The 27218-nt window shown below is 43.6% G+C and overlaps 1 protein-coding gene and 1 long non-coding RNA gene across 6 annotated transcripts in view; one reads left to right on the top strand and one right to left on the bottom strand.

Annotated features, from left to right (window-relative positions):
- Nucleotides 1–27218, top strand: part of KCNAB1 (potassium voltage-gated channel subfamily A regulatory beta subunit 1) — a 228950-nt gene that overhangs the window by 186937 nt on the left and 14795 nt on the right. For both annotated transcript variants that reach the window (XM_003416135.4, XM_023555364.2), the window contains exons 9-11: nucleotides 17483–17568; nucleotides 18572–18692; nucleotides 20899–20993. In XM_003416135.4, coding sequence (XP_003416183.1) covers nucleotides 17483–17568; nucleotides 18572–18692; nucleotides 20899–20993 — 302 coding nt within the window. The remainder of the gene's footprint in view (nucleotides 1–17482; nucleotides 17569–18571; nucleotides 18693–20898; nucleotides 20994–27218) is intronic.
- Nucleotides 1125–20766, bottom strand: LOC111752292 (uncharacterized). Of its 4 annotated transcripts, XR_002787247.2 has the most exons (5): nucleotides 20752–20766; nucleotides 20485–20571; nucleotides 16314–20272; nucleotides 14892–15030; nucleotides 1125–10972 (listed from the first exon to the last, which is right to left on the bottom strand). It is a non-coding gene; the product is annotated as an uncharacterized LOC111752292 (long non-coding RNA). The 4 variants fall into 4 exon arrangements; XR_002787246.2 differs by lacking the exons at nucleotides 16314–20272; nucleotides 20485–20571; nucleotides 20752–20766 and adding an exon at nucleotides 16226–16243; XR_002787245.2 differs by lacking the exons at nucleotides 16314–20272; nucleotides 20485–20571; nucleotides 20752–20766 and adding an exon at nucleotides 15326–15344.

A 27218-nucleotide genomic window follows, 5' to 3' on the forward strand; every position in this document is an offset into this window, starting at 1 on the left:
AGGTCAGGTGAGTAGCCTGGCCCCCACGGCTTAGTTTTAGCACACACTGAGGGTCCTTGCCTGCATTAGTTATGACAGTGTGGGTTGCCCGACAGTGTTTTCTACTTCTGTCCATCCTTCTACATGGAAGAGTCAGCATTCTTCTGTAGAGAGGAGCCTTCCCGTCATTAGCTATGATATTGGGGATTGCAGGACAGTGTTTTCTACTTTTTTCCATCCATCTACATGGAAGAGTCATCATTCTTATGTAGAGAGGAGCCTTCCCATCTCCTCCTCCCCCACTCTCAGTTCCATGACTCTGAGCCCCTCACTCACAATATAAAGAGTTGAGAGAGGAGGAGAGATCCAGTGAGGGGGACATATCTGGAGAAGACTGTTCTGTGAGCTCCACCCAACCCCAGCAAGGGGAGAGGCTGCCCCTTCACTCAACCCTGGTTGGATGGGAGCTTCTGTAAGGCCATTCAGGTTGTTTAAAAGATGGCTTCAATGGTGAGGGAGTAGAGTGGCCTGGTGGCTGACTCCTGTCTGGGAAATGTGGAGGTGGAGAGGCGGACACCTGTGAATGGCCTCTGTATTAGGTCCTACAGGGTCTCCTGGAGGTTGGAGGGCTGCAGCTGAAAGCCCAGAGCCAGGAGGAGAAGGCCCCAGAGGAGAAGAGAAAGTAGAGGAATAGAGAAACCAAACACACCACACCCCACTGCCCCTTCTGCAGGCTTCTAGCCTGAGCAGGTCCCAGCTCAGGAAAGGGAGATGAACGTGAGCTTGGAGTTTTGATTGAGATCTATGCCTGGACATGCTAGTTACCAAACGGAGTCTGTGTTTATGGCTTGAAATGACGTCAGGACTACCCGAGAGTGGGCAGGAAAGCTATGGAAATAGCCTGAGTTTTAATCAGGGCCAAGGGACACTTATCTCCACTGATGTAAAGGGGTGATGGGAGGTGAACAAAGCTGTGTTATAAGGTCACCTGTGAATGGACATTTTCACAAGTCATGTTATTTACATGTGTTTAGATGTCAATTTTAAATCTATCTGACTTAAGTTGTTGTTATTATTGTCTTGTGCAGGTGATTCCATTCAACTCATGGTCTATAGGACAGAGTAGGGTTTTCTAGGCTGTAATCTTTGGCAGTGGGTTTTTTTTTTTTTTTAATCTTTACAGAAGCAGACTGCCACATCTTTCTCCAGTGAAGTGGCTGGTGGGTTTGAACCACCAATCTTTTGGTTAGCAGCCGAGCACTTTAACCACTGTGCCACCAGGGCTCCTTTGACTTAAATTACACATCCAAAACACAGTAACTCTTCCATTAGTTTCATAAAATAAATTTGTTTAGATTATAAGAAAATACCTTTAAATCCAAAGTAATTGGAAGTTTAGGGAAACCTTGCATGCCATGTCTAAGATTAAAGTCTCTAGAAATTACAGAGTAAGGCACTTGGCCACCTATATAAAAGGTACACATTACACAGAGACATCTCTCGTGCCCCATCACTCATCTGCCCCACAACCCCTCTCCAGGAATCTGACAACTTTGAAAGTGTCACTTCTGCTTTGGGGAGTAATTGGTTGCCAATATTCAAATACTGGAAAACATCATATGCTATAAAACCCCAACCACTGCAATTTGGATTGTACGCCAGAAAACCATCACCAATAATCAGTGTTGAATTGGCAAATTTGTGTTATATTTTTTTTTCAGCATTAAAAATATATATATATTTTTAAAATAAACAACATAGAGGACAAGGAACAAAAATAGAAACGCTATCTCTGAGGAAAGTAGCAGAAAACTGGACACCTGCACGAACATAAGTGAAAGTGGGAAAAGGATGGAGCAATCATAAATAACTTAGCAGAGCTGCGAAAGAGTTATTAAAGGTGTCTGCAGATGAGAAACAAGTATATTTGTACCCACAACCTCAGGATGGTTCAGGCATTACAGGCACCAGTGCCACAAAAGTTGGGGTGAGGCAGAAACTAAGAACAAGGTAGTTATTTGAAAGATTAAAAGGAGTGACTGAAGCCCTGTGTCCCCAAGTCTGCAGTCAAGGTCCTGCCTTTTTCCTCCCATGTGGGAGTCAGGGGCATATGAATTAGAGAAACTGAGTTGAGAGCCTCTGCTCTTGGGGGTTCCAGAGATAGAGGAAGTTTGGGTCAGACTGGAAAAAGAAAAAAGGATTATGAATTTTGAGACCCCCCCTCCACCTTCTCTCACTCACTCCAGGTCACTAGCAGCCAGGTTATACTGTCCCCAAGCAGAAGATGGGAGAGTATTTCTCTGGAAAGAACTGTCCCAGAAAACAGTCTAACAAATACTGACATTCCTGGGGAAAAAACTCAAATGAGAAAAAAAAAAATAGTAAGTCCCCCAAATGATCCCACAGTGAATTGAACTTGTTGACACCATCTAAGCACAATTTTAGTACCTCACTGTTAAATGTGAACAGAAACCCAAGGACCCCCTGGTGTTTAAAGAAAGAGCTCAAATAAATAGAAAACAGGAATGCAGAGAGATACAGAAAATTTCAAAGAAATTATAATTAGTATGCTCAGTAAGATAAGAGAAGATATTGCATTATTAAAACAAAAATAGGATGAAAGAGAGCAAAAACAACATAGAACTAAAAAAAGATTTTACAGTTTGAAAGTATAATGGCTAAAGTAAAAACAAAATCAACACAAATTTTAGATATTAAAGTTGAAGAAATGTCCCAGAAAGTAGAAGGGAAAAAGACATGGACAGTAGAAATGAAAAGTTAAAAAAGTTAAGGTTCTGTCCAGGACATCCAACATCTGTTCACGTAAAGAATTTCTAGAGAGAAAACCAATAAAATGGTGGGAGAGAGAGTTATCAGAGAAATAATACAAGAAAATTTCCAGATATGAGAAACGTGAGTCTCTAGATTGAGAGGGCCCAGCAAGTACTTAGCGCAGTGAATGGAGATTCATTTAGAGTAACACCAACGTGAACTTTCACAATCTCAAAGATAAAGAAAACATACTAAAGTATTCCAGAGGGTTAAAAGAGTACACGCATGAAGGATTAAGAATAAGGATTGTCTAGGGGTTCTCAACAGCAGTATCGGAGCAGGCTTACGAATTTCTAAGCAAAAATATTTTCAACCTGGTGGGCACAACTACCAGTCAGGGGTGAGGGAATAATGACATTTTGACTTCTCTGTCTCCCAAACAAATTTCTCAGAAGTTACTGGAAAATGCACGTCACCAAAATGAGAGAATAAAAGCCAGAAAGAGCCATCCCATGAAAAGGAAGGGAATTTCCAGGATGAGGGAAGGGTGGTCCCAGGAGGACAGCTATGCTTTAGACACAGAGAGCAACCAGTACAGGCTGTAGCAGGAAGACAGAGTGTTAGGAGGGATGTTGTCAGGAAAACAAAAAGAAACCGAGTTTCTTACAAGCTTGACCACGTGGAAAACTGTATTGAGAGGCATTTTACACAAAGTATTACTCAAAGATTTGTAAAGAAAAATATTATTACTGTTTTAAAATAAATGCTTTCTTATGGTGTAGAATAAATAATTTGCATACATTTTAATGATAAAGTCAGAGCTGTCCAATGATGTTTGCTTTTGCAGCCACTTCAGTGGGTACTGTTCATAGAGTTTAAGAAACACTGTCTTACCATGAAAAACGTTGCTAAATCCTTCCTTAGCAGAAGACTCTAACAGAGAAAATAAGGGAAAACTGCCATTTTGGGGTGAGGGAGGAAGAAGATCCTCAGAAAAAGGAAGAAAAGCCCCAAAGAAAGAGTCTAAGGGATCAGAACCAAGAAGACATGTCTAATAGTGAAATGGGTCCAAGGAATAGAACATGGGGCATCCCAATGCAGACCCACCAGAGGGTTTTCCTTGCAGTGAAAGTTGCCCAGCCACTCCTAGGCCAGCCTTAAAAAAATTTTTTTTTAATTTTTATTGTGCTTTAACTGAAAGTTTACAAATCAAGTCAGTCTCTCATACAAAAATTTATATACACCTTGCTATATACTCCTAATTGCTCTCCCCCTAATGAGACAGCACACTCCTTCCCTCCACTCTCTCTTTTCCTGTCCATTCAGCCAAGCTCCTGACCCCCTCTGCCCTCTCATCTCCCCACCAAACAGGACATGCCAACATAGTCTTATGTGTCTACTTGATCCAGGAAGCTCATTCTTCACCAGAATCATTTTCTGTCCCACAGTCCGGTCCAATACCTGTCTGAAGAGTTGGCTTTGGGGATGGTTCCTGTCTTGGGCTAACAGAAGTTCTGGGGACCATGACCTCTGGGGTCCTTCTAGTCTCAGCCAGACCATGAAGTCTGGTCTCTTTACCAGAATTTGGGGTCTGTATCCCACCCAGCCTTAAATGTTAATGTAGAAAGTGACAGATGCTTTGGTTTAAAATATTAACAGGATTAGTTGCTCCTCTTTACCAGGGAGTTCACTGTTGAAAAGCTGAGAAATCATTCAACTTCACCACGTCAAGTTTACAGGTTGCCTTTTGGTGAGTTACCAGATGCCCGACAAACATAATAAGCACTGCAGAACAAACATGGAGTTTGGGCTGGCAGTGAGCTGTATTGGCTGCAGGGGTAGAGGTTTTAAAATCATTACGATTAAGATAGCATCTCCTTCCAGACATCTCCTGTGGTAGAACCAAGAAGTAAGGCCAGCCTTATACTATTAAAGAAGAAATAGAGATTGCTTCCCTTTATGGCATAAAACTGAATTTGCCAGTAGAAAATCTCATTAGGAGAAATATATATATATTTTTTTACTTTTATCAATCCTCTGCCAAGCTTTTTGCTTTATTCTTTCACCCACAAGTTAGAATTTCTTTTCACATAAAGTTAAAAGCCTGTCCTGAGAAGCTGATACACAGACAGTTGTATAAATAACAAGGTCCAGACAGAATAATAGAATAAGAAGCTACGTGTCAAGATTCAACATCTGTCTGACTGACCAATGAGGATGATGTTCACACAATTTAAAAGATGAGAAATTCAATATTTGAGTCAGATATCTACAATGCAATGACAAATGTGCCCATGTGTAAAAATAACTGTTCCACTCATAATGGACATAAAAAATATTAGATGTCATGTAGAAGCTGGTAGGGTTTGGTTAAATTTATTTGGTAACATTTCAATGAACAGTTGGAAAACTATTCTTTAGTGAGTGTTTTGCATAATACGTTTCCTTTTGACAAGTCTGAGGGCTTGCTTCCTCAGTTGATATCAATACTGTCAACTCCCTTATGTGTTTCAAGTGTCATAACCAAAAGATGGGCATGAAATATAAATATGGGCACAGGGAAAGGGAAAAAGGTCATTTGTTTTGTTTTGTTTGAGAAAAGGGATTAGCAGATGGAGCTGATTTTAGTGGGAAAATTCAGAACTACCTTCAAGTTTTTAATCTCTCTGAGATTCAATTTTTTCAAATGTAAGATGGAAACATAACAATATCACCTCACAGAATTATAGTAGAACTTAAATGCCCCCAAACACGGAGCACATACTAGGCACTCAGTAGAGTTAGACCCCTCCCTGCCCTTCTGTTCCACGTGTGTTCAACAAGACCTCATCCAAACATGGTAGAAATTGTTGGTCACTTACCCGGCAGCCATCCCTCCTTTCTCAGGCATCCAGGTTTTCATGTGTGTGATCACCTCTACCCCATAAAGCGAATTGATCCAGAGAAGACTAGCATCCCCTCTCCTTGCCCATTCCCACTTCCAAGGTGGACCAGTCAGCCCATTTTTTTTCCATTGGCCACAGTCATTGACTCATGTGACTGAAGCAGCCCAATCAGGGTGAGCATCAGGAGTCTTGCTTGAAACACTGTGGAAAAAGGGCCCAGCTAAGTATGAACAAGGAAGCACACAGCTACGAATGCTACTGAGAGCCACCTCAATGCCACAAGGGAAACCAGCCTTGGGGTAGCGGAGCAGAGAGTCAGAAAACAAGTTGGTCCTCAATAACTTGTTGGAACAACCAACCCTGAAGTACAGGCCACCTCTGCACTTCCAGTGACAAGAGGCAGTAAATCTCTTTTACAATTGAAGGACTTTCAATTGAGTTGGGTTTTTTTACATTTTTTTCAAATTTTTTGTTTATTTTTGGTGACAATATACACAACCAAACATATATCCATTCCCAATTTCTACATGAACAGTTCAGTGACATTGGTTACATACTTCACATTGTGTCACCATTCTCACTATCTCTGCCCATATTGTTTCATCATTAATTTAGCCTCTTTGCCCCTTTAAGTTTTCATCTGTGCATTAGATTAACTGTTGTCGGTTCACACTCATATAGATAATTCTATATAAGAGCGCTATGCTCAAGACAAATGTTCTCTATTAATTGGGCTAAACCGTTGCTTAATTTAACGATGGTTTTATGGGATAGTTTTGGTTCAAGGTTTAAAGATTATTTCCAGGCATTAGATTCAAAGATTCCCTCAGTCTCAATGGATCTAGTACATCTGATTTCTATATTAGTTTGATATTCTGTTCCACACTTTTCCTCCTTTTGCTGAGGATCCATCTATTGGGCCCTTGATCAAAACATTCAGTAGTGGATATTTTGATGAAGGATTCTATAGAAGAATTCTGATCAAAGGAGGGGAAATGCAGAACAGAATTTGAAATTCTCATAGAATCCAGGCTTTCTGGAGCCATGGAAGTTGGATGAGCCCCTGAAGCTTTTACCCTGAGCTAATCTTTAAAGTTTTTTTTTTTTTTAATCTTTAAACCTTAAACCAAAAATACCCCCTGAAGTCTTCATAAAACCAAATAATAGTTTAGCTTAAGTAGTAAAGAATGTCTGCCTTGAGCATTGTGTTCTTTTATCTATATGGGATCAAGTTGACAACAGCAACTCAAAAGATTAGATGGGAACTTTAGGAGGCAGTGAGTTTATGCTAATGGGGGAGGAACAACTCAGAAAAGGAGGGTGAGAATGGATGCATAACTGGGAGAATGTAATCAATGTCAACGAACTGTACGTGTAGAAATTATCGAATTGGTATATGTTCTGCTGTGTATATTCTCAACAACAACAAATTATATTAAAAACCAAAAAACATTCGATAATAGTAGTCAGGCACCATCCATTTCTTCTGGTCCCGTGGTAGTGGAGGTAGTAGTTTATGGAGGCAATTAGACCTACAGTCCATGTCCTTCTCTAGTTCCTGGGTCTCCTTCTTCCTCTGCTGCTCCAGGTGAATAGAGACCAATCACTGCATCTTAGGTGGCTGCTCACAAGCTTTCAAGACCCCTGGAGCTACTTACTGAACTAGGAGGTAGAACTCAATTGAGTTTTGCAAACTTACTCCATCAAAAAAAACAAAAAAACTTAGTTTATACATCAAGAAGTTAGAGACATCTTCATTTCTCAGTAAGAAAAACTGCAGCCAAAAGCTAAAGAGGATCACAAAATAAAAAGCTAGTAATTCTCAAAGATATGGTCTTTAGACCTTTTATATGTTACAGCTAGTAAAGGGTACCTATAAATTCCTAGGTGAGCCCTGATGGTGCAGTGGTTAAGAGCTTGGCTGGTAACCAAAAGGCTGGCAGTTAGAATCCACCAGCTGCTCCCTGGAAATCCTATGGGGCAGTTCCACTGTCCTGTAGGGTTGCTATGAGTTGGAATTGACTCAACAGGAATGGGTTTGGCTTTTTGGTCTATTCAATAAATGGGGTTGGGAAAGTGGTTATCGGTCTTCCATGATAATGTGGGAAATAAAGGAAATCAGATCCCTACCTTACACAATACACAAAAGACAACTCAAGATGGATCAAAAACCGAAGTGGAAAGAAAACAAACAAAAAACCCGTTGCCGTCAAGTTGATTCCAACTCATGGCGACCCCATGTGTCACAGAGTAAAACTGCTCCATAGGGTTTTCCTGGCTGTAATCTTTATGGAAGCAGATCACCAGGCCTTTCTTCTGCAGTGCAGCTAGCCGGGTTCGAATCACCAACCTTTAGGTTAGTAGATAAATGCAAATCATTTTCACTACCCAAGGACTCTAAGTGACAAAAGCAAATTTTAAAAAATTTTTAGAAGACAGAGAGACCATCCCTTTTCAAATTTTAATGTTTTCAATTATATCAGGGAGATATTCCACATGTCAAGGAAAGACCCGTTCAAACTGTAAAAATTCCTTTTTTAATGATTTACTGTAGTAACATCGCCAAAGAAACCCCGCATGCTAACTTACAGGGCCAGTTTCCTATAATCCACGGATGATATAATGTTAAGCTTAAGAGATGAACGCATAAGTCAGGTATTTAGGAAAATCGAACAACCCTGGGATTTTCACTTCCCTTAGGTTGGTTTGTTTGTTTTAATCCTCCCATTGCAGGGATTTCAGGCATGAGTTTAATTTCTCTCCTCCTGCATGTTTTTAAACGAATTGGAATTCATTCGGTGCTCGCAAATCCTATAGGACGAGACATATGCAGTGATAGTACTGTACCCCTTCCTCATTGTGGGTGCTCCCTCGGTTTTTTTCCTCCCTTTCATCAGGACAGCAATCAGCTCTTTCATTACCGTTGCATCTCATTCATCTTCTATTCAGTATTAGTCAAACGGAGGGGTTACGAGTGGATAGTTTTAAATCACATTATCAGTGGGAATATGCTCAAGGAAAAGGTGAAATTCAATGATCCATCTTCTACCTAATTATTTCTTGGAAAGTGTCAGGAGGCTGATGAGATCTAGATAGAGGCTGGGAAGACTGGAGGTGGTGAGGAGAGAATTACAGGGAATAATGAGGATAGAGCTGTACTGAAAGATCAGAGAGCTGTGTCGTTGCCTAGAGTGAGCTACTCGGCCATTTTTATCTAAATGTAGGATGAACAGTCACCCCCTTGCTGGAGTTAAAGAGTATATGTCTGGTAGAGGAAGAAATAATATTAAAAATGTATAGCTTCTTAACCCCTAAAAGGAGCCCTGGTGGCACAGTGGTTAAGATCTCGGGCTGTTAACCAAAAGGTCAGCAGTTTGAATTCACCAGCTGCTCCTTCGAAACCCTATAGGGCAGTTCAGAATCGACCCTACGACAACAGGTTTAACTAGTAAAAAAGGTCTGCTGTGAGCATTACGCTCTTTTAAGAACTGTCTATATGGGATCTAACCAAAAGGTGGACTGTTTGAATCCAACATTGGCTCTGCGGGAGAAAGATGTGGCAGTCTGCTTCCAGAAAGATTACAGCCTTGGAAACTCTGTGGGGCAGTTCTACTCTATCCTATAGGGTCTTTGTGAGTCGAAATCAATTTGACAGGAATGGGTTTGGTTGTTTTGGTTTTATGGCCAGATTAAGTATACTTTATTTGAGCAAAACAATCATTTCTGCATATCTTTAGTCTTTATAAGGAGCCCTGGTGGCACAGTGATTAAGTGCTCAGCTGCTAACCAACAGGTTGGAGATTCAAACCCACCAGCTGCTCCAAGGAAGAAAGACTTGGTGATCTGCTGCTGTAAAGGCTGTCGCCTCGGAAACCCTAAGGGGCAGTTCCACTCTGTCACATAGGGTCGCTGCAAGTCAAAACACGATGGCAACGGGCCTGATGGTTTTAGTCTTTAGTGTTTATTGTTCATGCAGTATAGCTATCTGCTTAACAACTTTCAAAGTTCGAAGGGACCTTTCACGTGAAGAGAGGTTTAATGTGACCAGCGATTTTTTTGCATGAGGGTTAATTTAAAAAAAATGTTCACCAACCAAAAATTTTTTTTTCATACAAAATGAAATAGCTTTAGTTCTTTGGTATAAAATGTACATTCCTAAACATAGATGACCTACATAATTAAAAAAAGAATGTCTTTTTTTTTTTTTTTTGGTCACTAATGTTAGGGGCTGTGTCTATTTGAGAAGTCACAACCAGAGACCACATCCTGCTCGCTCACCAGTCACTCAGTTCGTGTTACTTTCAGATTCACAGTTAGTCCACACACATTATCTCATTTCAAGCTTTGAGAGAATCCCACAGAACCAATATTATCCTCACTTTACAGATGGGCGAAACCAGTACTCAGAGAAGTAAAAACCGCTTGCTAAGGTCACGCATGGCGTGATGGTGCCAGAGCTGGGCAGACCTGTCTCAGTTCACACCACTCATTGCAGCCTTTATGGGGGGCAGCTGCGTGCTAAGGTTGTTATTAGGTGACGTCGAGTTGGTTCCGAATCATAGCTGTCCTCTGTACAACAGAACAAAACACTGCCTGGTTCTGCGCCATCCTCACAATCGTTGTTATGCTTGAGCCCACTGTTGCAGCCACTGTGTCAGTCCATCTGAGGGTCTTCTTCTCTTTTGCTGACCCCCTGCTTTACCAAACATGATGTCCTTCTCCAGGGACTGGTCCCTCCTGATAACATGTTCAAAGTACGTGAGGCAAGTCTCACCATCCTTGCTTCTAATGAGCATTTTGGCTGCACTTCTTCCAAGATAGATTTGTTCATTCTCCTGGCAGTCCAGGGTAGATTCAAAATTCTTCACCAACACCATAATTCAAAGGCATCAATTCTTCTTCAGCCTTCCTTATTCATTGTTCAGCTTTCACATGCATATGAGGCAATTGAAAATACCATGTATTGAGTCAGGCTCACCTTACTCCTTAAAGTGACATCTTTGTTTTTAAACTCTTTAAAGAGGTCTTTTGCAGCAGATTTGCCCAATGCAATAAATCACTTGATTTCCTAATCGCTGCTTCCATGGGTGTTGATTGTGGATCCAAGTAAAATGAAATCCTTGACAACTCAATCTTTCCTCTATTTATCGTGATGTTGCTCATTGGACCAGTTGTGAGGATTTTTATGTTGAGGTGTAATCTCTACTGAAGACTGTGGTCTTTGATCTTCATCAGTATGTACTTCAAGTCCTCTTCGCTTTCAGCAAGAAAGGTTGTATCATCCAAGGTTACAGGGATGAATGAGGGAACAGGGGAGCTGCTTGTGGCCTGTGTTCCTGGGGGGAGTTAAAAAACAATGATTATTCCAGCCTGGAAGGAAATGGAAGCCGGAGGGTTTAACAAAGTCTTTCAATAGTTTAGAGAGTTTTTCTCTCAAACTTTGCGATTTAAGAGCTAATAAAAATAATACAAAGGTCTAGAGTCGTTAAAGTAGGCTTGAACCTGGGCCTCTGTGTTTTTATCAAACTTCCAGGTGATTTTGATTCATAACAGAGTGTGTGTGCGTGTATATGAGAGAGAGACAGTAACCATCTGCGTATGTGCTACGGCAAATACATTAAGTGAGGATTAAATTATAGCATGGAGCATCTAGATTAGATGAAGGGGCAGAAGAAGAATGTGCCAGGAGGGTGATACCCCTTGAAATGGCTTGCTCGAGAATGGCATAAAGCCGTGGCTGTCAGGCGGAAGTGCCGCCAGGATTGCCTGGAGGGTTTATTGAAACACTGACACCTGGCCCCACAGTTTGTAATTCGGTAGGTCTTTGGTGGGCCATAGCATTTGCATCTCTAACAAGGTCCTGGGTGACCTGATGCTGCTGGTCCAGGGACCACACTTTGAGAAAAAACAATTGGTGTCAACAAGCACAGTAGTTGTAAACCCTGGCTGCACGTTGGAGCCACCTGGGATTTTAAAAAAAGATACTGATGCCTGGGCCTCAGCCTCAGAGATCCCAATACAGTAGGGACTGGGTAGTGTGGAGATATGGGTAGTTTTAAAGGTGCCTGGTGTTTCTAACGTGCCGTCAGAGTTGAGAACTCACTGTTAAGGCTGCCTGGAGAAGTGGGGAAGGGGTCTGGGTGGGGGAATAGCATTCAGCCTAAGGTTGCCAGATTCAGTCACATCTGCCTGTGTGTCCTTTCGCAGGCAGGTGAATGCAGTGCACTAATGAGCTTTCTGACATCCTTTTCCTCACTTGGACTCTACACTGTCACTAGAATGCTTTCAAAATACGGGGTATTTCCACGATGCGCTGAACAGCCCTATGTTGGCTCAGCTGATTTTTTTCTTTCAACAATGCTGCCCTCTAGTGTCTTCAAATATTATTGTTGTTGTCAGGTGCCCGTGGAGTCAGTTCGGACTCATAGCAACCCTGTACACAAGGAAACACTGTACACAAGGAAACACTGCCCAGTCTTCCTCCATCCTCATTATCACGCTGGCTTGAGCTCATTGTTGCAGCCACTGTGTCAATCAATCTCGATGAGGGTCTTCCTCTTTTTCGCTGACCTTCTACCTAACCAAGCATGAGGTCCTTCTCCAGGGACTGGTCCCTCCTGATAACATGTCCATACCTCAGCAGTCAGTATGATTATTTCCTGTTACACAACTAAACAATTAAGGGAATTTTTCTCTGACCTTGGAAAAAAAAAAAAGGAACTAACTCAATTAGATTAAATTCTAATTTGTGGCAACATGAGTCTGCAGCTGAGAACCCCTGTGCTCTCCCGCAGTTTCTCCCTGCTTACTGCTCTGCAGCCTCGTCCAGCGATACGAGCACTTCCCCGTTCCACCAAGCTCGTCTCTGAAGGGTCAGCAGCCAAACAAATTAGCGAGCAAGACACAGCCAGCAACCCGAGGACCTGGGCACTGGAGCATCTTGCATAGGCTCTTCCACTCTCAGAATATTATTTCTCACCTTTTCCTCACTTTCCGCCTTTGGAATCTATACTCTCACTTGTTGTTAGGTGCCATCGAGTTGCTTCCAACTCATAGCAACCCCACGTACAACAGAACGAAACACTGCCCAGTCCTGCGCCATCCTCACAATCATTGCTACACTTCAGCACATTGTTGCAGCCACTGTGTTAGTCCATCTTGTCGAGGGTCTTCCTCTTTTTTGCTGGCGCTCTGCTCTCACTGGCATGTTTTTAAAATGCAGTGTATTTCCACGATACACTAAACAACTGTATCTTGGCTGATTTTTTTTCTTTCAACAATGCCACCTCTTTTTCACTTGGTTTATAGTTTATTGAGAATAAAATTTGTCACACAGGAGCTCTCACTTCTTCCCATGATGGCTTCTACCAACCTGCCTGGTCCCATCAACCTTGTCCTTCTCACCTCCTGTCACAAAGGAAGTCGCCTTTCCACACCGCAGGTGCTTTTCATCTCCCTGTGTCAAGCGTCTCTCTCCTTTCCTCCCCCAGCCCCTCTGCTGTATCATCAGTAACTCCTTTTCCAGGTCACTGCCATTGCCATTGCAGGCACAGCACTCTTACCCAGGCCATCTTTAAAATAACTCTCTCCTTTGGCCCTGAATATTGCTTTGGCAAATGTCTTATTTCTCTGCTGCGTTCATTTCTGAACTTGTTCAAAGAGTTGTCTACACAGGCTGTCTCTAACGGATACCCCTCCTGCAGCATGCAAAGACCTCCATGTCGTGTGCCCAAATCCAGTGGAAAGGTGTCCTTCTGACTTGGATGCTCAGCAGTGTTCCACCCTGGGGGCCACAGCTCCTTGAAGCACTCTGTCTCTAGATTCTGAGACATCCCTCCCCTCCACTCCTTCCTGCCCCTCTGGCTGCACATTTTCATCTCGGTCCTCTTTCCAACCCTCGGGCTGGCTCTTAGACCCTCTTCTCTTTTTCCTCCACAGACTTCCCTTAAGTAGTCTCATCCATTTTCGTGAACTTATCTCCAGCCCAGATCACTCACTGTTTCCTTTGCCAACTGGGTCTGCTCCTCAGCTCCCCTTTAGCATCTCACAGGCATCTCCATTCTTGCCTGTTCAAAACGGAGCCCTTGATTTTCTTCCCAGATCCTATTCCTCCCTCAGCTTCCCTCATCTCTATAAACCAAAAAACAAAAACAAAAAACCCCGTGCCTTCGAGTCAATTTTGACTCATAGCGACCCTATAGGACAGAGTAGAACTGCCCTGTAGGGTTTCCAAGGAGCGGCTGGTGGATTTGAACTGCCAACATTTTGGTTAGGAGCTGAGCCCTTAACCACTGTACCGCTGGGGCCCCTCATCTCTATGAACAGTCAGATATCTGGGAGATATCCTTGATTCCTGCCTTTTCCTTACCACATTCAGCCTATCTGCAAGTCCTGTGGATTCTACCTCCAAAATATGTTTTGGGTCTATCCACTTCTGTCTACCACCCAATTCCAAGCCACCTTTATCTCCTGCCTAACAACAATAACAACAACAAAAAAACCCAAACCCATTGTCATCTCTATTCTGACTCATAGTGACCCTATAGGACAGAGCAGAACTGCCCCATAGGTTTTCCAAGGAGCGCCTGGTGGATTCGAACTGCTGACCTTTTGGTTAGAAGCTGAGCTCTTAACCACTGCACCACCAGGGCTCACCTCTTACCTAGAATACTGCAATACCTGTTTCCTCCAGGCCTTCTCCTCCCCACTGATTCTCCACCACAACCAGAGACATTGTTCTGAAATGTAAACTACCTTCCTTTAGAAATGGTAGTGACTTTCCGTTAAACTCTGAATAACAAGCAAAGAATATGGTTTGCCCCCTGCCAGCTTCCCCTTGGACTCCTGTCCCCTCTCCTCCCTTACTAGGCTTCTGCCCCCACGTGTTCCTTCTGATTCCTGGGGCTCACTAAGTTCTGTCCTTCCTCAGCATCTTTGCACATGGTGTTCCATCTGCCTTGAAATCTTTTCCTTATTGGCCTCATGGTTGGCTTTGTTTTTGTTTTTAATAATTTATGTTAAAGCATTACTGCTCAGTGAGATCTTCCTTAACCTAAATAACAGATCTTCCCTTTCAAGCCCATCTCAGCCCTAGTTATATAGGACTACACATTTTTTAATTGCTTATTTATTTCTCCTCCTTTCCCACTGTACTCTAAACTCCTTGAGTCCAGGAACTTTGCATCTGTTTTCTTCACAGCTGATTATCCAGCACTTGGCACAGTGCCTGACAAATAATAGGCTTTTCATACATACCTGTTGCGTAAGTGAATGGATACACAGGAAGAGTCACAATCTCTTCTCCACCTGAGCTTCTCTTTCAGTGACCTCCAGGTAGCCAAGTGTTTTGTGCTCATCTTGTTGCTGGGAGCTCCGGGTTCTGCTTGGCACGACTCTGTCGGGGACAAAAGACAGAGATGGAGTTGGGGAGAACTGAAGGCAACTTTATTGGTTGGCCAAGCAAGGAGACAGTTGGAGACAGTCCAAGACTGCATGCAGTCAGCTTGTTGAGGCTGATTTGCGTAGGCAAGATCGATTACAAAATACGAGATGGCGTGTGCCAGTGCACAAAGAGTCCCAGAATTGAGTAAGCATTTTCTAGGGCCTGGGTTCATTTCCCGGAGCAGGAGGCAGTTAGCCATTTTCGTTCATTAGCATGTCATCTCTCCATCCAGGGGCAGAGAATTTACCATGCACGAGGCAGTTAATGAGCTAAAGGTCATCTGGAGTGCCAAGATGGAGGGCAGGACCTGTTTTAGTTGGTTTTGGCCAGCCCATGGCTGTTTCTCTTCATGGAGGTTCTGAGGAGGAAAAGAAACAAGTCCAGGAAATGGGCGGGGTGAGGGCTGTCTTGAGGCAAAGAAAAAAATGGCTTCATGGCTCTAGCCCTGTCTTAATCTTACTTGATTACAGAATGGAAACAAGGAGAGTCTTGGGTTCAATTTATTTTGTTAACCTCTTCAGTGTTTACCAACATGTTTGTTTCACCGCAATATCCCCAAACCCAGTACAGCAGACGCGATAAATACATTGAACAACCCTCCAGCTCTGAATGAAACAGAATGGGAAGATAAAGGGGGCTTGTGCAATGATAGAGATGTCCAAAGAGAGAGAACACTTTTGAGGCAGAGATTTAAATAATGGTTTTCACTTCCAGAAATGTTTGTAATAGGCACTCGTCCCCACTTGTATAATAAAATAAAGAGGAAAACCATATCATACAACTTTCTGTATCTCATCAGTTTTATACAGGGAGAGTGACTTCATAGTTTCAGTTGCTAAGTGATAATCTGATACTTGGGGATCTTTTTCCAAAAAAGAAAAATATTTTGCTTATAAATCAAATTCTGCCTCTGTTGGATAGACAATAAGGATAAATCACTCCCATCTTCCCAAGAAACCGAGGACAATTTAAAATGGCTTACACAGGCCAAATAAGGCAAGGAGCTTCACCCTGGCTGCCTCATTCCAAACCCTGTCTCCTCTCAGTGTAGACAGTGCTTGCTCATGAGAAATAAAAATGAGAATACATCTTCCTTGACTCTGCTTTGAGACAAGGATGAGATTTTTCTGAAGGACATTTAACTTACTGGTCTCAATGGCACATAAAGAAGGAGCCTGAGATCTGCCACCCCTTGAAAATGTCAAATGACCTGGCGTTCTGGGTGTTCAGCTGACCTGCTTTGTAGAAGAAATCCAGCTCTGTCTGTGAATTCTCACTAATTTGACCTCGTGACTCTCTGTACTCTCTGGCTCTGTACCATGTCTGCTCAGCTCCACCTCTCAGTGGAAGGGATCGTCTTCCTGTTTAGGAAGTGTGATGTCGAGCTGGAAGAGGCTGATGAGCAAGCTGGGTGGGGCCCTGGGCAGGCCCCAGGAAATCAATTACGTGGGTATCTTAGAACAAGGCTTGGTTCCAAGGGGTCAGGCACAAGGCGTGCCATCGCGGGCTTTGAGGCACTGCGGTTGCAGCTGTTTGTTCAGTGTTTAATATGTTGATCTTTCTGCTTAACTCACTGGTGTTGGGTGGTCTCTATTAAACAGCCACACTGTGCAGGCCCAGCTCTGCAAATCTTACTCCCAGCAACCGGCCCTCTACCCTCAATGATGTTACATCCTACAAAGTCAAAACGGGTGCTTTCTCTTACTTCTCACTTTAGCCGGCAAGGTACCCAGGTTCTGAAAGAGATTATGAGGCCAGGAACCATGAAGCAAAGTAAAAGAAGAGCTTCAAATGGTCATTATGCTTCTAGTATCATTTAACACCGTTGCTGCAAAATGGAATGTCAGTTTACATGAAAGTACTGCCGGCCTCCAAACCATCAATGTATCATGGTAGACTATTATGTTGTCATAATACTGAAGTCAGGAGTCCTGGTTGCCCAGTGGTTAAATCAGTCCACAGAGAAAGATGTGGCAGTCTGCTTCCTTAAAGGTACACAGCCTTGGAAACCCTATAGGGTTGCTATGAGGAATCGCCTCTACAGCTGTGGGTTTTTGGTTTGGAAATATTAAAGTAACTATATTAATCAAGAGGATCCCTGGTGGTGCAGTGGTTAAGCGCTCAGCTGCTAATCGAAAAGTCAGCAGTTCGAATCTACCAGCCACTCTACAGGAGAAAGATGTGGCAGCCTGCTTCCGTAAAGCCTTGGAAACCCTATGGGGGCAGTTCTACTCTGTCCTATAGGGTCGCTATGAGTTGGAATCCACTTGACAGAAACAGGTATATTAATCAAAGAAATAATTGCCTTAAAGTTCTAACTTTGGGGGAGGAAAAAAAAAAACCAGACCATGTAACTTTGAGACGTTGAGAACCCATGAACTGCTCTCTATCTGGCCTTCCCTAGAAATCGTTCGAGCCATGACACACGTGATAAACCAAGGGATGGCAATGTACTGGGGCACCTCGCGGTGGAGTGCGATGGAGATCATGGTACTTTACCTTCTGTTTTCCAATGGCCGTTGACTACCTTATTGTTGTCCATCACATACCATATGTAAGTTGCAAGACCTTTCACAAACTGTTCTCACAATCATTATGGCGCTGGCATTCCGTGATCAATTTCATCATGATAGAGATGGATATTGGGGCTGGATCTCCGCAGAATGAATACAACAGAAAGGGCCCTGGGTCCCTAGCAGGAATCAAGGTTTGGCGTGCTCTTTGATGGCAAGAGGGTAAAATGAATTTCAATGCTAATGAGAAATATGAACAGAGTATTCTAGTTTTCTTTAAAAAAAAAAAAATAACTATATCAAATACAAACTGGCAGCACAGTGGTTAAGAGCTCGGCTGCTAACCAAAAGGTCAGCAGTTTGAATCCATCACCTGCTCCTTGGAAACCCTATAGGGCAGTTCTACTCTGTCCTATAGGGTCGTTGTGAGTCGGGATCCACGCTATGGCAATGGATTAGGGTGGTCCAATGGTTAATGCGATTGTTGCTAACTGAGAGGTTGGTGGTTTAAGTCCACCCAGAGGTACTTTGGAAGAAATGCCTATAATCTCCTTCTGAAAAATCAGTCACTGAAAACCCTATGGAGCACAGTTCTACTCTGACACGCATGGGGTCGCCATGAGTCAGAGTTGACGGGGTGGCAACCAGTAACTGGTGGATGCTGCTCGTAAAGTCCTGGCTGCAGATCCTTCGTACACATCAGTCTAAGTTTTGTTTCCTGATGAACCTAGAAATAGCCAAACCACATTTCTTTATCAGAGTCCATAATTCATACTTTGAGTAATTTCCTCTGGACTTCCAAGGAATAGCGTAAGTTCCCCACATTTGGTATCACTCTTGGTGAAATTGTGCTCTTACTTTGCTTGTTATCTGGCATCTTCTATGCTTCTGGGGGTGTACTGATTTCACTAAAGTACAAGCCACTGTGAAGTCTTGTTTCTCATCAGCATAAATTCACTTTCAATGTCATTCCTCCCTAGGAAGCCTATTCTGTAGCAAGACAGTTCAATATGATCCCACCCGTCTGTGAGCAAGCCGAGTACCATCTTTTCCAGCGAGAGAAGGTGGAGGTTCAACTGCCAGAGCTCTACCATAAAATTGGTAATTGAGAAAAACAAATGTACTGATTATGTTTAACAATGGCAGGATCAGTGATCGAAAAAAACTAATGCTGCTGAGATGCTTGCCTAATGAATGTAAGTAAGAACTGTGCGTTCTGGAGACCTCAGAAGGATCACACGTGCCGCATTAAGCCTATGGGGGGCCGCTGGTGGAGCCGAGCAGAGTCATAAACTGTGACTGGCAAATAAGCTGTACTCAGTCGGTGTTCAATAAACACACACAGAATGAAGAAAAGAACCGTGAATAAACTCATTTTTCACAGGGTGCTAGCTCTAGCCGAAGTAGGCATCTCTGAGTGAACTATGACTGCCTATCCATAAATACACATATGTGTGTGTACATATGCATATGCCTTATATGTATACATACACATACACATGTCTCATCTGTGTATACGTGTACATACTCATACATGTGTCTTATATATGTATATGTGGCACAGTGGTTAAGAGCTCAGCTGCTAACCAAAATGTCGGCGGGTCAAATCCACCAGCCGCTCCTTGGAAACCCTATGGGGCAGTTCTTCTGTGCCCTGTAGGGTCACGATGAGTCAGAATCGACTCAACAGCTCTGGGTTTTTTTTGGTTTTATACATCTACGTCTTCTGGGGGGCAGTGGTGGCTCAGTGGTAGAATGCTCTCTTTCCACGTGGGAGACCCAGGTCTGATTCCCGGCCAGTGCACCTGTCTGTCGCTGGAGGCTTGTGTGTTGCTGTCATGCTGAACAGGTTTCAGTGGAGCTTCCAAACTAAGACAGACTAGGAAGAAAGGCCTGGGAATCTATTTCTGAAAATCAGCCGATGGAAACCCTACGGATCACAGCAGTAGGATCCGTTGCTTGTGGGGTCGCTGTGAGTCAGGGGCTAACTCTACAGTAGCTTTTATGCAAACCAAACCCACTGCTGTTGAGTCAAGTCAGACTCATAGTGACCCCATAGGTTTTCTAAGGCTGTAAATATTTATGGACACAGACTGCCACATCTTTCTCCTGTGGAAGGGCTGGTGGGTTTGAACCACCAACATTTCAGTTAACAGCCAAGTGATTTCATCACTGTGCCACCAGGGCTCCTTGGTGTTTTGTGTATGTGTACGTATATCACTATCTCCTATTCAGTGCCTGGCACTGAGTTAGACACGGAGAATCCAGGAACAACTGACAAGCCAAGCACCATGTGATTTCTGGGAGAGGGAAAAAACACAAACATACAAGAATTTTAGACACCAGAAAAACACAAATGAGGCCCATTTTCAGGCTTGTTTATCAAAAGTTTCCAGAGGTAATTTTCTTCCAAAGAAACAGAAGAAAACAGTAGTCAGGAAGAAAAGGTTAGAATTCAGCCACAGCAGCACGAACGACGGCTGTTACTGCTCCACAGCACTGCGTGTCTACCGCCCACTTGGCCTGATGCTTCTCCTGTGTCCCAGGCGCTGTGGGCCTGGTGCTCCTCCTGTGTCCCAGGCACTATGGGCCTGGTGCTCCTCCTGTGTCCCAGGCACTATGTTGGACACGCGCAGACAGCAAAGCACTGCGTTTCTGTGCAAGTGGAGAAGGGCTTGTCTCTGAGAGTAAAAAAAAACAAATTTTGGACATGAGAAAATCACGGATAAGCTGCGTTTTCAGGTTACTTATATGAACCAGTCCTAAAGACTGACAGCGCATGTTGAATTGGTTTATAAAGAGTGAAATACAATTTGTAAACCCCTAAATGTTCACGGAAAGCTGTATGCTGGCATGAACTCATTCATCTGGCCACCCTTTTCACCACACTAACCAAGTCCTGGAGGCCTTGCATGGTACAGACAGTTGAGCGCCATGCTGCTAACAGAAAAGCTGGAGGTTCGGGTCCACTTAGAGGTACCTGGAAAGCAAGGCCTGGTGATCTATTGTTGGAAACACTGTGGAGCCCAGTTCTACCGTGACACACGGGGATGCCGTGAGTCCAAGTCGACTCAACAGCAGCTGGTTTTGTTTTTGTTTTCAATTATTTATTGTGGTAAAAATATATATACCACAGCATTTGCCACTGTGACGTTTTTACCTGTACAATTCAGCAACACCTGTCGCAGTGAGTGTGTTGTACAGCCACTGCCAGATAGCGACTGGCTTTTCCAAGTCCTGTTTAGACACCCGACACTCTTGATCCCACAAGCAATTTATTTACGGTTTTTCTTTCCTTTTTCTGTAGGGGTTGGAGCGATGACATGGTCTCCGCTTGCCTGTGGAATCATCTCAGGGAAATACGGAAACGGGGTGCCTGAAAGTTCCAGGGCTTCCCTGAAGGTACCTCCAGAAAAGGGGCTTTTCATGGAGTCTGGGGATGGGAGGGAAGGCTGGGGGAAGGGGAAGGAAAAAGGTGTATTAAAAGAGCTCCAAAACAGCCTTTGGCTCCCGGCCCAGAAAGAGTATGGACTTGGCCAGGCCACTTCCTCTGGCAGCCCCTTAGACCCCTGGTCTCTGCTCCTGGCCAGGCGTACGTCAGCCCTCTGTAATCTGCTGGCACAGAAAGATTCTCCTCCTCTGAGGACCGGGGGAACTGTGCTCGATGACATGGCTGGACAGGTGGGGCCGGAATTCCTCTCTGTTGTTTGCCCGTACACTAGAGAAGGCATTTCATTCTTCTTTTTAAATGGGTGAAATTTAAAATCCCTTTTCTATAAAGAGAAGCCCCTGGGTGGTACAAACAGTAAATGCTCTCAGCTGCTCACCAGAAGGTTGGTGGTTAAAGTCAACCAAGAGGTACGTCAGAAGAAGGTCCTAGTGATCTGCTGCTGAAAAACCAGCTGCTGAAAACCCTCTGGAGCCCAGTTCTACCCCGACACACTTGGGGTCACCATGAGCCAGAACCGACTTGATAGCAAGTGGCGGCGTTGGTTTCTACATAACAGCATCTATTTTTACTTTTCTTGACAAACTTTAAACCATACAGGCTTCCTCCGTACAGGGAAACCTGACGTGGCTGGGTAGGCTGTGAGGCTGGTTGCATTTTGATTGTGGAAGGAGAAGCGGGCGGGGTGAGAAAGGGCCGCAGGAGGCAGATCCATGGGAACAGCTCTGTCACTGAGTCTTGTAGCTTAAATTCTGCTCTGAAGCGTAAAGATATCCAAGATCATTGACCTAAGATTACTTCCTTTCTGGACATTTTGATGATTAATTTATTGGAAAGTACTCCAACCATCTCTCCTTGTTAATAACGACGTGTCTGTTTTTAAAAACATGAGAGAATATGTAATGACGTTAGAATGACAAATTACTCTGTAATGTCAAGGGAGAGAGAATAAATAAAGGCATTTTAAAAATTCTGTCAAGCCCAAATCCCCACCAGCAGGAGCGTAGGTCTGAAACAGCTTCTTGCTTTCCTCAGCGCTAAATTAGTAGAACAGCTCAAGTCAAGCCTGAACCAATCTACCAAAACCAAACTCGTTGCCCTGGAGTCGATTTCAACGCATAATGACCCCATAGGGCAGAGTAGAGCTGCCCCCATAGGGTTTGCAAGGCTGTAATCCTTACGGAGGCGTCTTTGCTTTTTTAACGCTTTAAAGAGGTCTTTTGCAGCCGATTTGCCCAGTGCAATACCTCCTTTGATTTCTTGACTGCTGTTTCCATGGGTGAGTGTAGATCCAAGTAAAATGAAATCCTTGACAACTTCAATCTTTTCTCCGTTTGTCATGATATTGCTGGTTGGTCCAGTTGTGAGGATTTTTGTTTTCTGTATGTTGAGGTGTAATCCCTACTGAAGGCTGTGGTCTTTGATCTTCATCAGTAAGTGTTTCAAGTCCTCTTCACTTTCAGCAAGAAGGTTGTGTCATCTGCATATTGCAGGTTGTTAATAAGTCTTCCTCCAATCCTGATGCCGTATTCTTCTTCATATAGTCCAGGATCTTGGATTATTTGCTCAACGTACAGATTGAATAAGGGTAGTAAAATGATACAACCCTGACGTACCCCTTTCCTGACTTAAACCACACAGTATCCCCTTGCTCTGTTTGAATGACTGCCTCGTAATCTATGTACAGGCTCTACGTGAGCACCATGAAGTCTTCTGGAGATGTCTCCTTGAAGACTAAGGTGCGCCTGACCCAAACCATGGTGTTTTTAATTGCCTTCTATGTACCCTGGTGGCATACTGGTTAAGAGCTACAGTTGCTAACCAAAAGGTCAGCAGTTTGAATCTACCAGACACTCCCTGGAAATTCTATGGGGGAGTTCTACTCTGTCCTATAGGGTTGCTATGAGTCGGAATTGACTCTATGGCAATGGGTTTGGTATGTTTGTTTTTTACACATGCGAAAGCTGGGCAATGATTAAGGAGGACAGAAGAATTAATGCCTCTGAATTATGGCGTTGGTGAAGAATATTGAACACACCACAGACTGCCAGAGGAACGAACAAATCCGTCTTGGAAGAAGTACAGCCAGAATGCGCCTTAGAAGTGAGGATGGTGAGACTTTGTCTCACATACTTTGGACATGTTATCAGGAGGGATCAGTCCCTGGAGAAGAACATCATGCTTGGTAAAGCAGAGGGTCAGTGGAAAAGAGGAAGGCCCTCAACGCGGTGGATTGACACAGTGGCCGCAGCAGTGGGCTCAAGCATAATGATTGTGAGGATGGCTCAGGGCCAGGCAGCGTTAGGTTCTGCTGTACATAGCATCGCTATAAACTGGAACCGACTCGATGGTACCTAAGAACAACATCAACAATCTTTACAGAAGCAGACTGGCACATTTTTCTCCCACAGAGCGGCTAATGGGTTCAAACCACCAACCTTTCATTTAGCAACCGAGCGCTTAACCAGTGAGCCACCGGGGCTCTGTCAGCCTGAACCACCAACCTTTAATCAGTGTGGCTGTGACCATGTGTGCTTCCCTAATCAGAGCCCTCTAGAGACTCTAGGCCTTTCACTTCCCTTCCTGCCGGTCACACCTGAGGTATTAGCTTGTTCTCTAAAATAATATAGTATCATTGTCTCCTAAAACATGCGGACATGGTCCAGTTTTGCATTATTTCAAAAAAATAATTATCACAGACTATTAAATGAGATCTCTTTCTTGATAATTGAAGATTGTTCTGAACCAAGTCCAGACAAAGAAAGAAGAGACCTGTTGTAGGGAAGAAGGCATGAAAGAAGGAAGGCCAGGAGGGAGGGGAGAAGGGCGGAGTGGAGGAAGGAGAGCTTTCCGATCTCGCTGGGATTTTCCTGAGCACCATGTGCCGAGCACCGGGATAAGTGTTTTCATTCCTTTCCCTGTATCCTTGCAAAGGGGAGAGGATACAGATGGCTTTTAGTCAGTTATAGTTTAAAATGTTGTCTTACATTCTTTCAGAGACTTTCTGAAAATTCAAAGTACTTCCCTATATTTAGTCTCAGAATATCCCTATACAAAAACCCAAAACCCGTTACGCTGAGTCAATTCCGACTCACAGGGACCCTATAGGACAGAGTAGAACTGCCCCATAGGAGTGGTGAGCGGATTCGAACTGCCAACCTTTTGGTTAGTAGCTGAGCTCTTAACCACTGTACCACGAGGGCTCCACCCCTTTACAAGGGTAATCTTTTCCAGATGTAGAAACTGAAACACAAAGGGGTCAGGTGTCAATCCAAGACCATACACTCATGATAAATAAAGTTGCTGTTAGAACACAGGCCTCCTGGCTCTCCATTTCATCATTTCCCCAAAAGACATCTTAGTTTCCCTTCAAACTGAGCTTTTTAAAGAAGGAAGAAGTAGCTACACTGTATTTTGTGTGTGAGATTGGCTGACCTCCAGCACCCCTAGGGAAGAGCTTGCAAACAGCTGAAAAAACTTGCAGGAACACACTAACAAAAAGAGAAAAAAAAGAAAAGATAAGCAGTACAGTATGTTTGAAGCTAGGTGAGCAACAAAGCAGCTGGAGAAATATTTCTGTTGTTGGTTTTTATCAAGTTAACTTGAGACCTGTTGAAACATCCTTAATAGTAAACACTAAGAGCGGTCAACAGGTGACAGGCAACAGGTGACAGTCAACAGGTGAAAGGCAGGCACCCGTAAAGCACGCTTCTCTAACGCTTCGTGGTCTCGCAAGGCTTCCTAAATTGTCATTCTGAGTGTTTTCTGGAGTGACATATGTGCACTGAGGAAAGCCCCTTGACTAGAGTAGCTAAAGCAAAAAAAAGTGAAGCAAATACCAGGGCAGCCTTAGGAATGAATGGCAGTGCTAAAAAAATAAAAAATAAAAAAATTTAAGATAGATAACTAAGTAAATAAAGTTGGCAACCTTCACCTTTCCGCAAAATAGAATATGTAAATAGTTATGTTTCATGTTGGCTGTTGTGAGTTACACCAAAAAAATAATAATGTAATATTTTGTATCTGTTCTGAGTAAAACCAAAAAAATCCAAGCCCATTGCTGTCAAGTCAATTCCGACTCATAACAACCCTGTTCTGGGTATTGAAGTGTAATTGAAGGGTAAGCTAACTCAGCACTGGGAGTACCTACCTAGGGCTTCATTAGAAAGTATTATACCCAGGAGTGATACAAACGGTTTGCACTTGACTACCAACCTAAAGAGGGGCCCTGGTGGTACAGTGGTTAAGTGCTCAGCTGCTAACCGAAAGGTTGGTGGTTTGAACCCACCCAGCGGCCCTAAGAAAGAAAAGACCTAGTGATCTTCTCTTGTAAAGATGACAGCCTAGGAAACCCTATGGGACAGTTCTACTCGGCAGCACATGAGGTTGCCATGAGTCAGAATCGACTCGACAGCAGCAGATTGTTTGGGTTTATACCCAGGGAGTTTCCTGGGAGGCCTCACCTGGTCCCACCACTCTAACACTGAATCCTAAATCCATGTCATCAGCTCTAACTTACTGCTAAGCTGCACACCGCTACCTCCTGGTGTCTATTAGTCATCTCCGAGTGGCTGTCCCATGGGCATCAGTCATGTCTAATGGAATCCACCCTCACGCCCCAGAACCCACCCTCCCTCCTTGGTTAACAGTGCCTCTCCCACCATCCGGTCATCCCTTCTGAAGGCATGGCGTTATCTCAGACTGCCTCCCCTCCTCCCTCACTCCTGTCCCAGGAGACATCAATGCTCTGTCCCCATCCTGACCCTGTCCACAGTCCCTCTCCTGCTCTGCCCCGGCTCGGATCTTCACTGTTTCTCACCTGCTTTCCTGCAGTAGCCTCCCATCTGGACTCTGATTTCTTCCTCTTTTCTCTATAACCCAATACTATGACGAATGACCTTTCCAAAAGGTCAATCTGACCATGTTACAACCCTGCTTTGACTCATTTAACCAGTTCCCAATCATTGCTTATAGGATAAAGTTCAAACTTCCCAGCAAGGAATTCAAGGAAATCCCCTTGGGATCTGAGTTGGGGCCACTTTTCCACTCATGTCTCTCCCCACTGGATACTAAATGCACTGTACTCTCTCTTGCCTCCCAGAAATGCCCTTCTTCTTGTTCTCATCCTTAAAGACCAAGCGAGCTTGTTTGTCTACACCTCCATGAAGCCTATCCTAACTTTATAAAACTGAGATACTTGCACCTTCCTCTCTTATCCTGTAAATACTTCTTACAGAGCCTTAGAACTTTCTGGTTGCAAGTGACAGAAATTGAATTCTAACTGGTTTAATCAAAGAAGGGGAACTCCGTTGGCTCACAAAGACAATCCTGGGGAAGACAGAGGTGGACTGGCCTCAGAGTGACTCCGTCCATGGACTTGGACTTTGCCAGGATTCTGTTTCTTTCTCTGTTTCTCTCTGCAATTGAAGGTCATTTTCTTCTACTGCTATTGAGGCTTTCCATGAGGCCAGGAGCAAGAAGGCTGTGGCTTCTGGTTTACATCCTTAAACGCATGTAACCTGAGAGAAAAGATATCTTTTTTTTAGCAGCTTCACCCCAGAGAAGACAAGCTTGGGTCACATACCAACCCATCTGAATGACAATGGCTAAACGACGAGATACTGTGGTCAGCTCAGGTCACCCACCCTTGTTTTGGTGGGATCTTTTCCAGAAAGAGAGTAAAAATATGGCTTCTGAGGAAATCTTTGAGGGGGGCATCCCAACTACAAAACACTTTTCAAGTTACTCTTTGTTTACGGTTTGTAAACAACTCTACAGCAGAAACCGAAATCATCTCATCTGACTCATCACAGAGGCTGGCTGGTGGTAGGTGCTCAGCTAACACCTGTTGAATGGTTGTGATGAGTCTTCATATAAGGTCAACAACATCTGGCCAAGACCGCAGACTTGCAGGGTTTAAGTAGAAATGAGTGGCGCAATAAAATGTATTGGCAGCTCTCCCCTGTCATTAGCAAAATGTTTTATTTAAAAAATCATAAGAATATATACTCAAAGGAAAATAGGAAACCCACCAACCTAGGTGAATCAAAGTTGGGGGGCAGGGTTCAAGCACTCCAAATACTCACATTTAGAAACTAAGGATGTAGCACACAGTGGTCTAATTTCAGGAGGGAATGCTTTTAGCCCCAACGTTTTACCTAGAAATTTCAACCTGAGGA

The sequence above is a fragment of the Loxodonta africana genome, chromosome 23 (genome assembly GCF_030014295.1).
Source record: "Loxodonta africana isolate mLoxAfr1 chromosome 23, mLoxAfr1.hap2, whole genome shotgun sequence".
Taxonomy (NCBI): domain Eukaryota; kingdom Metazoa; phylum Chordata; class Mammalia; order Proboscidea; family Elephantidae; genus Loxodonta; species Loxodonta africana.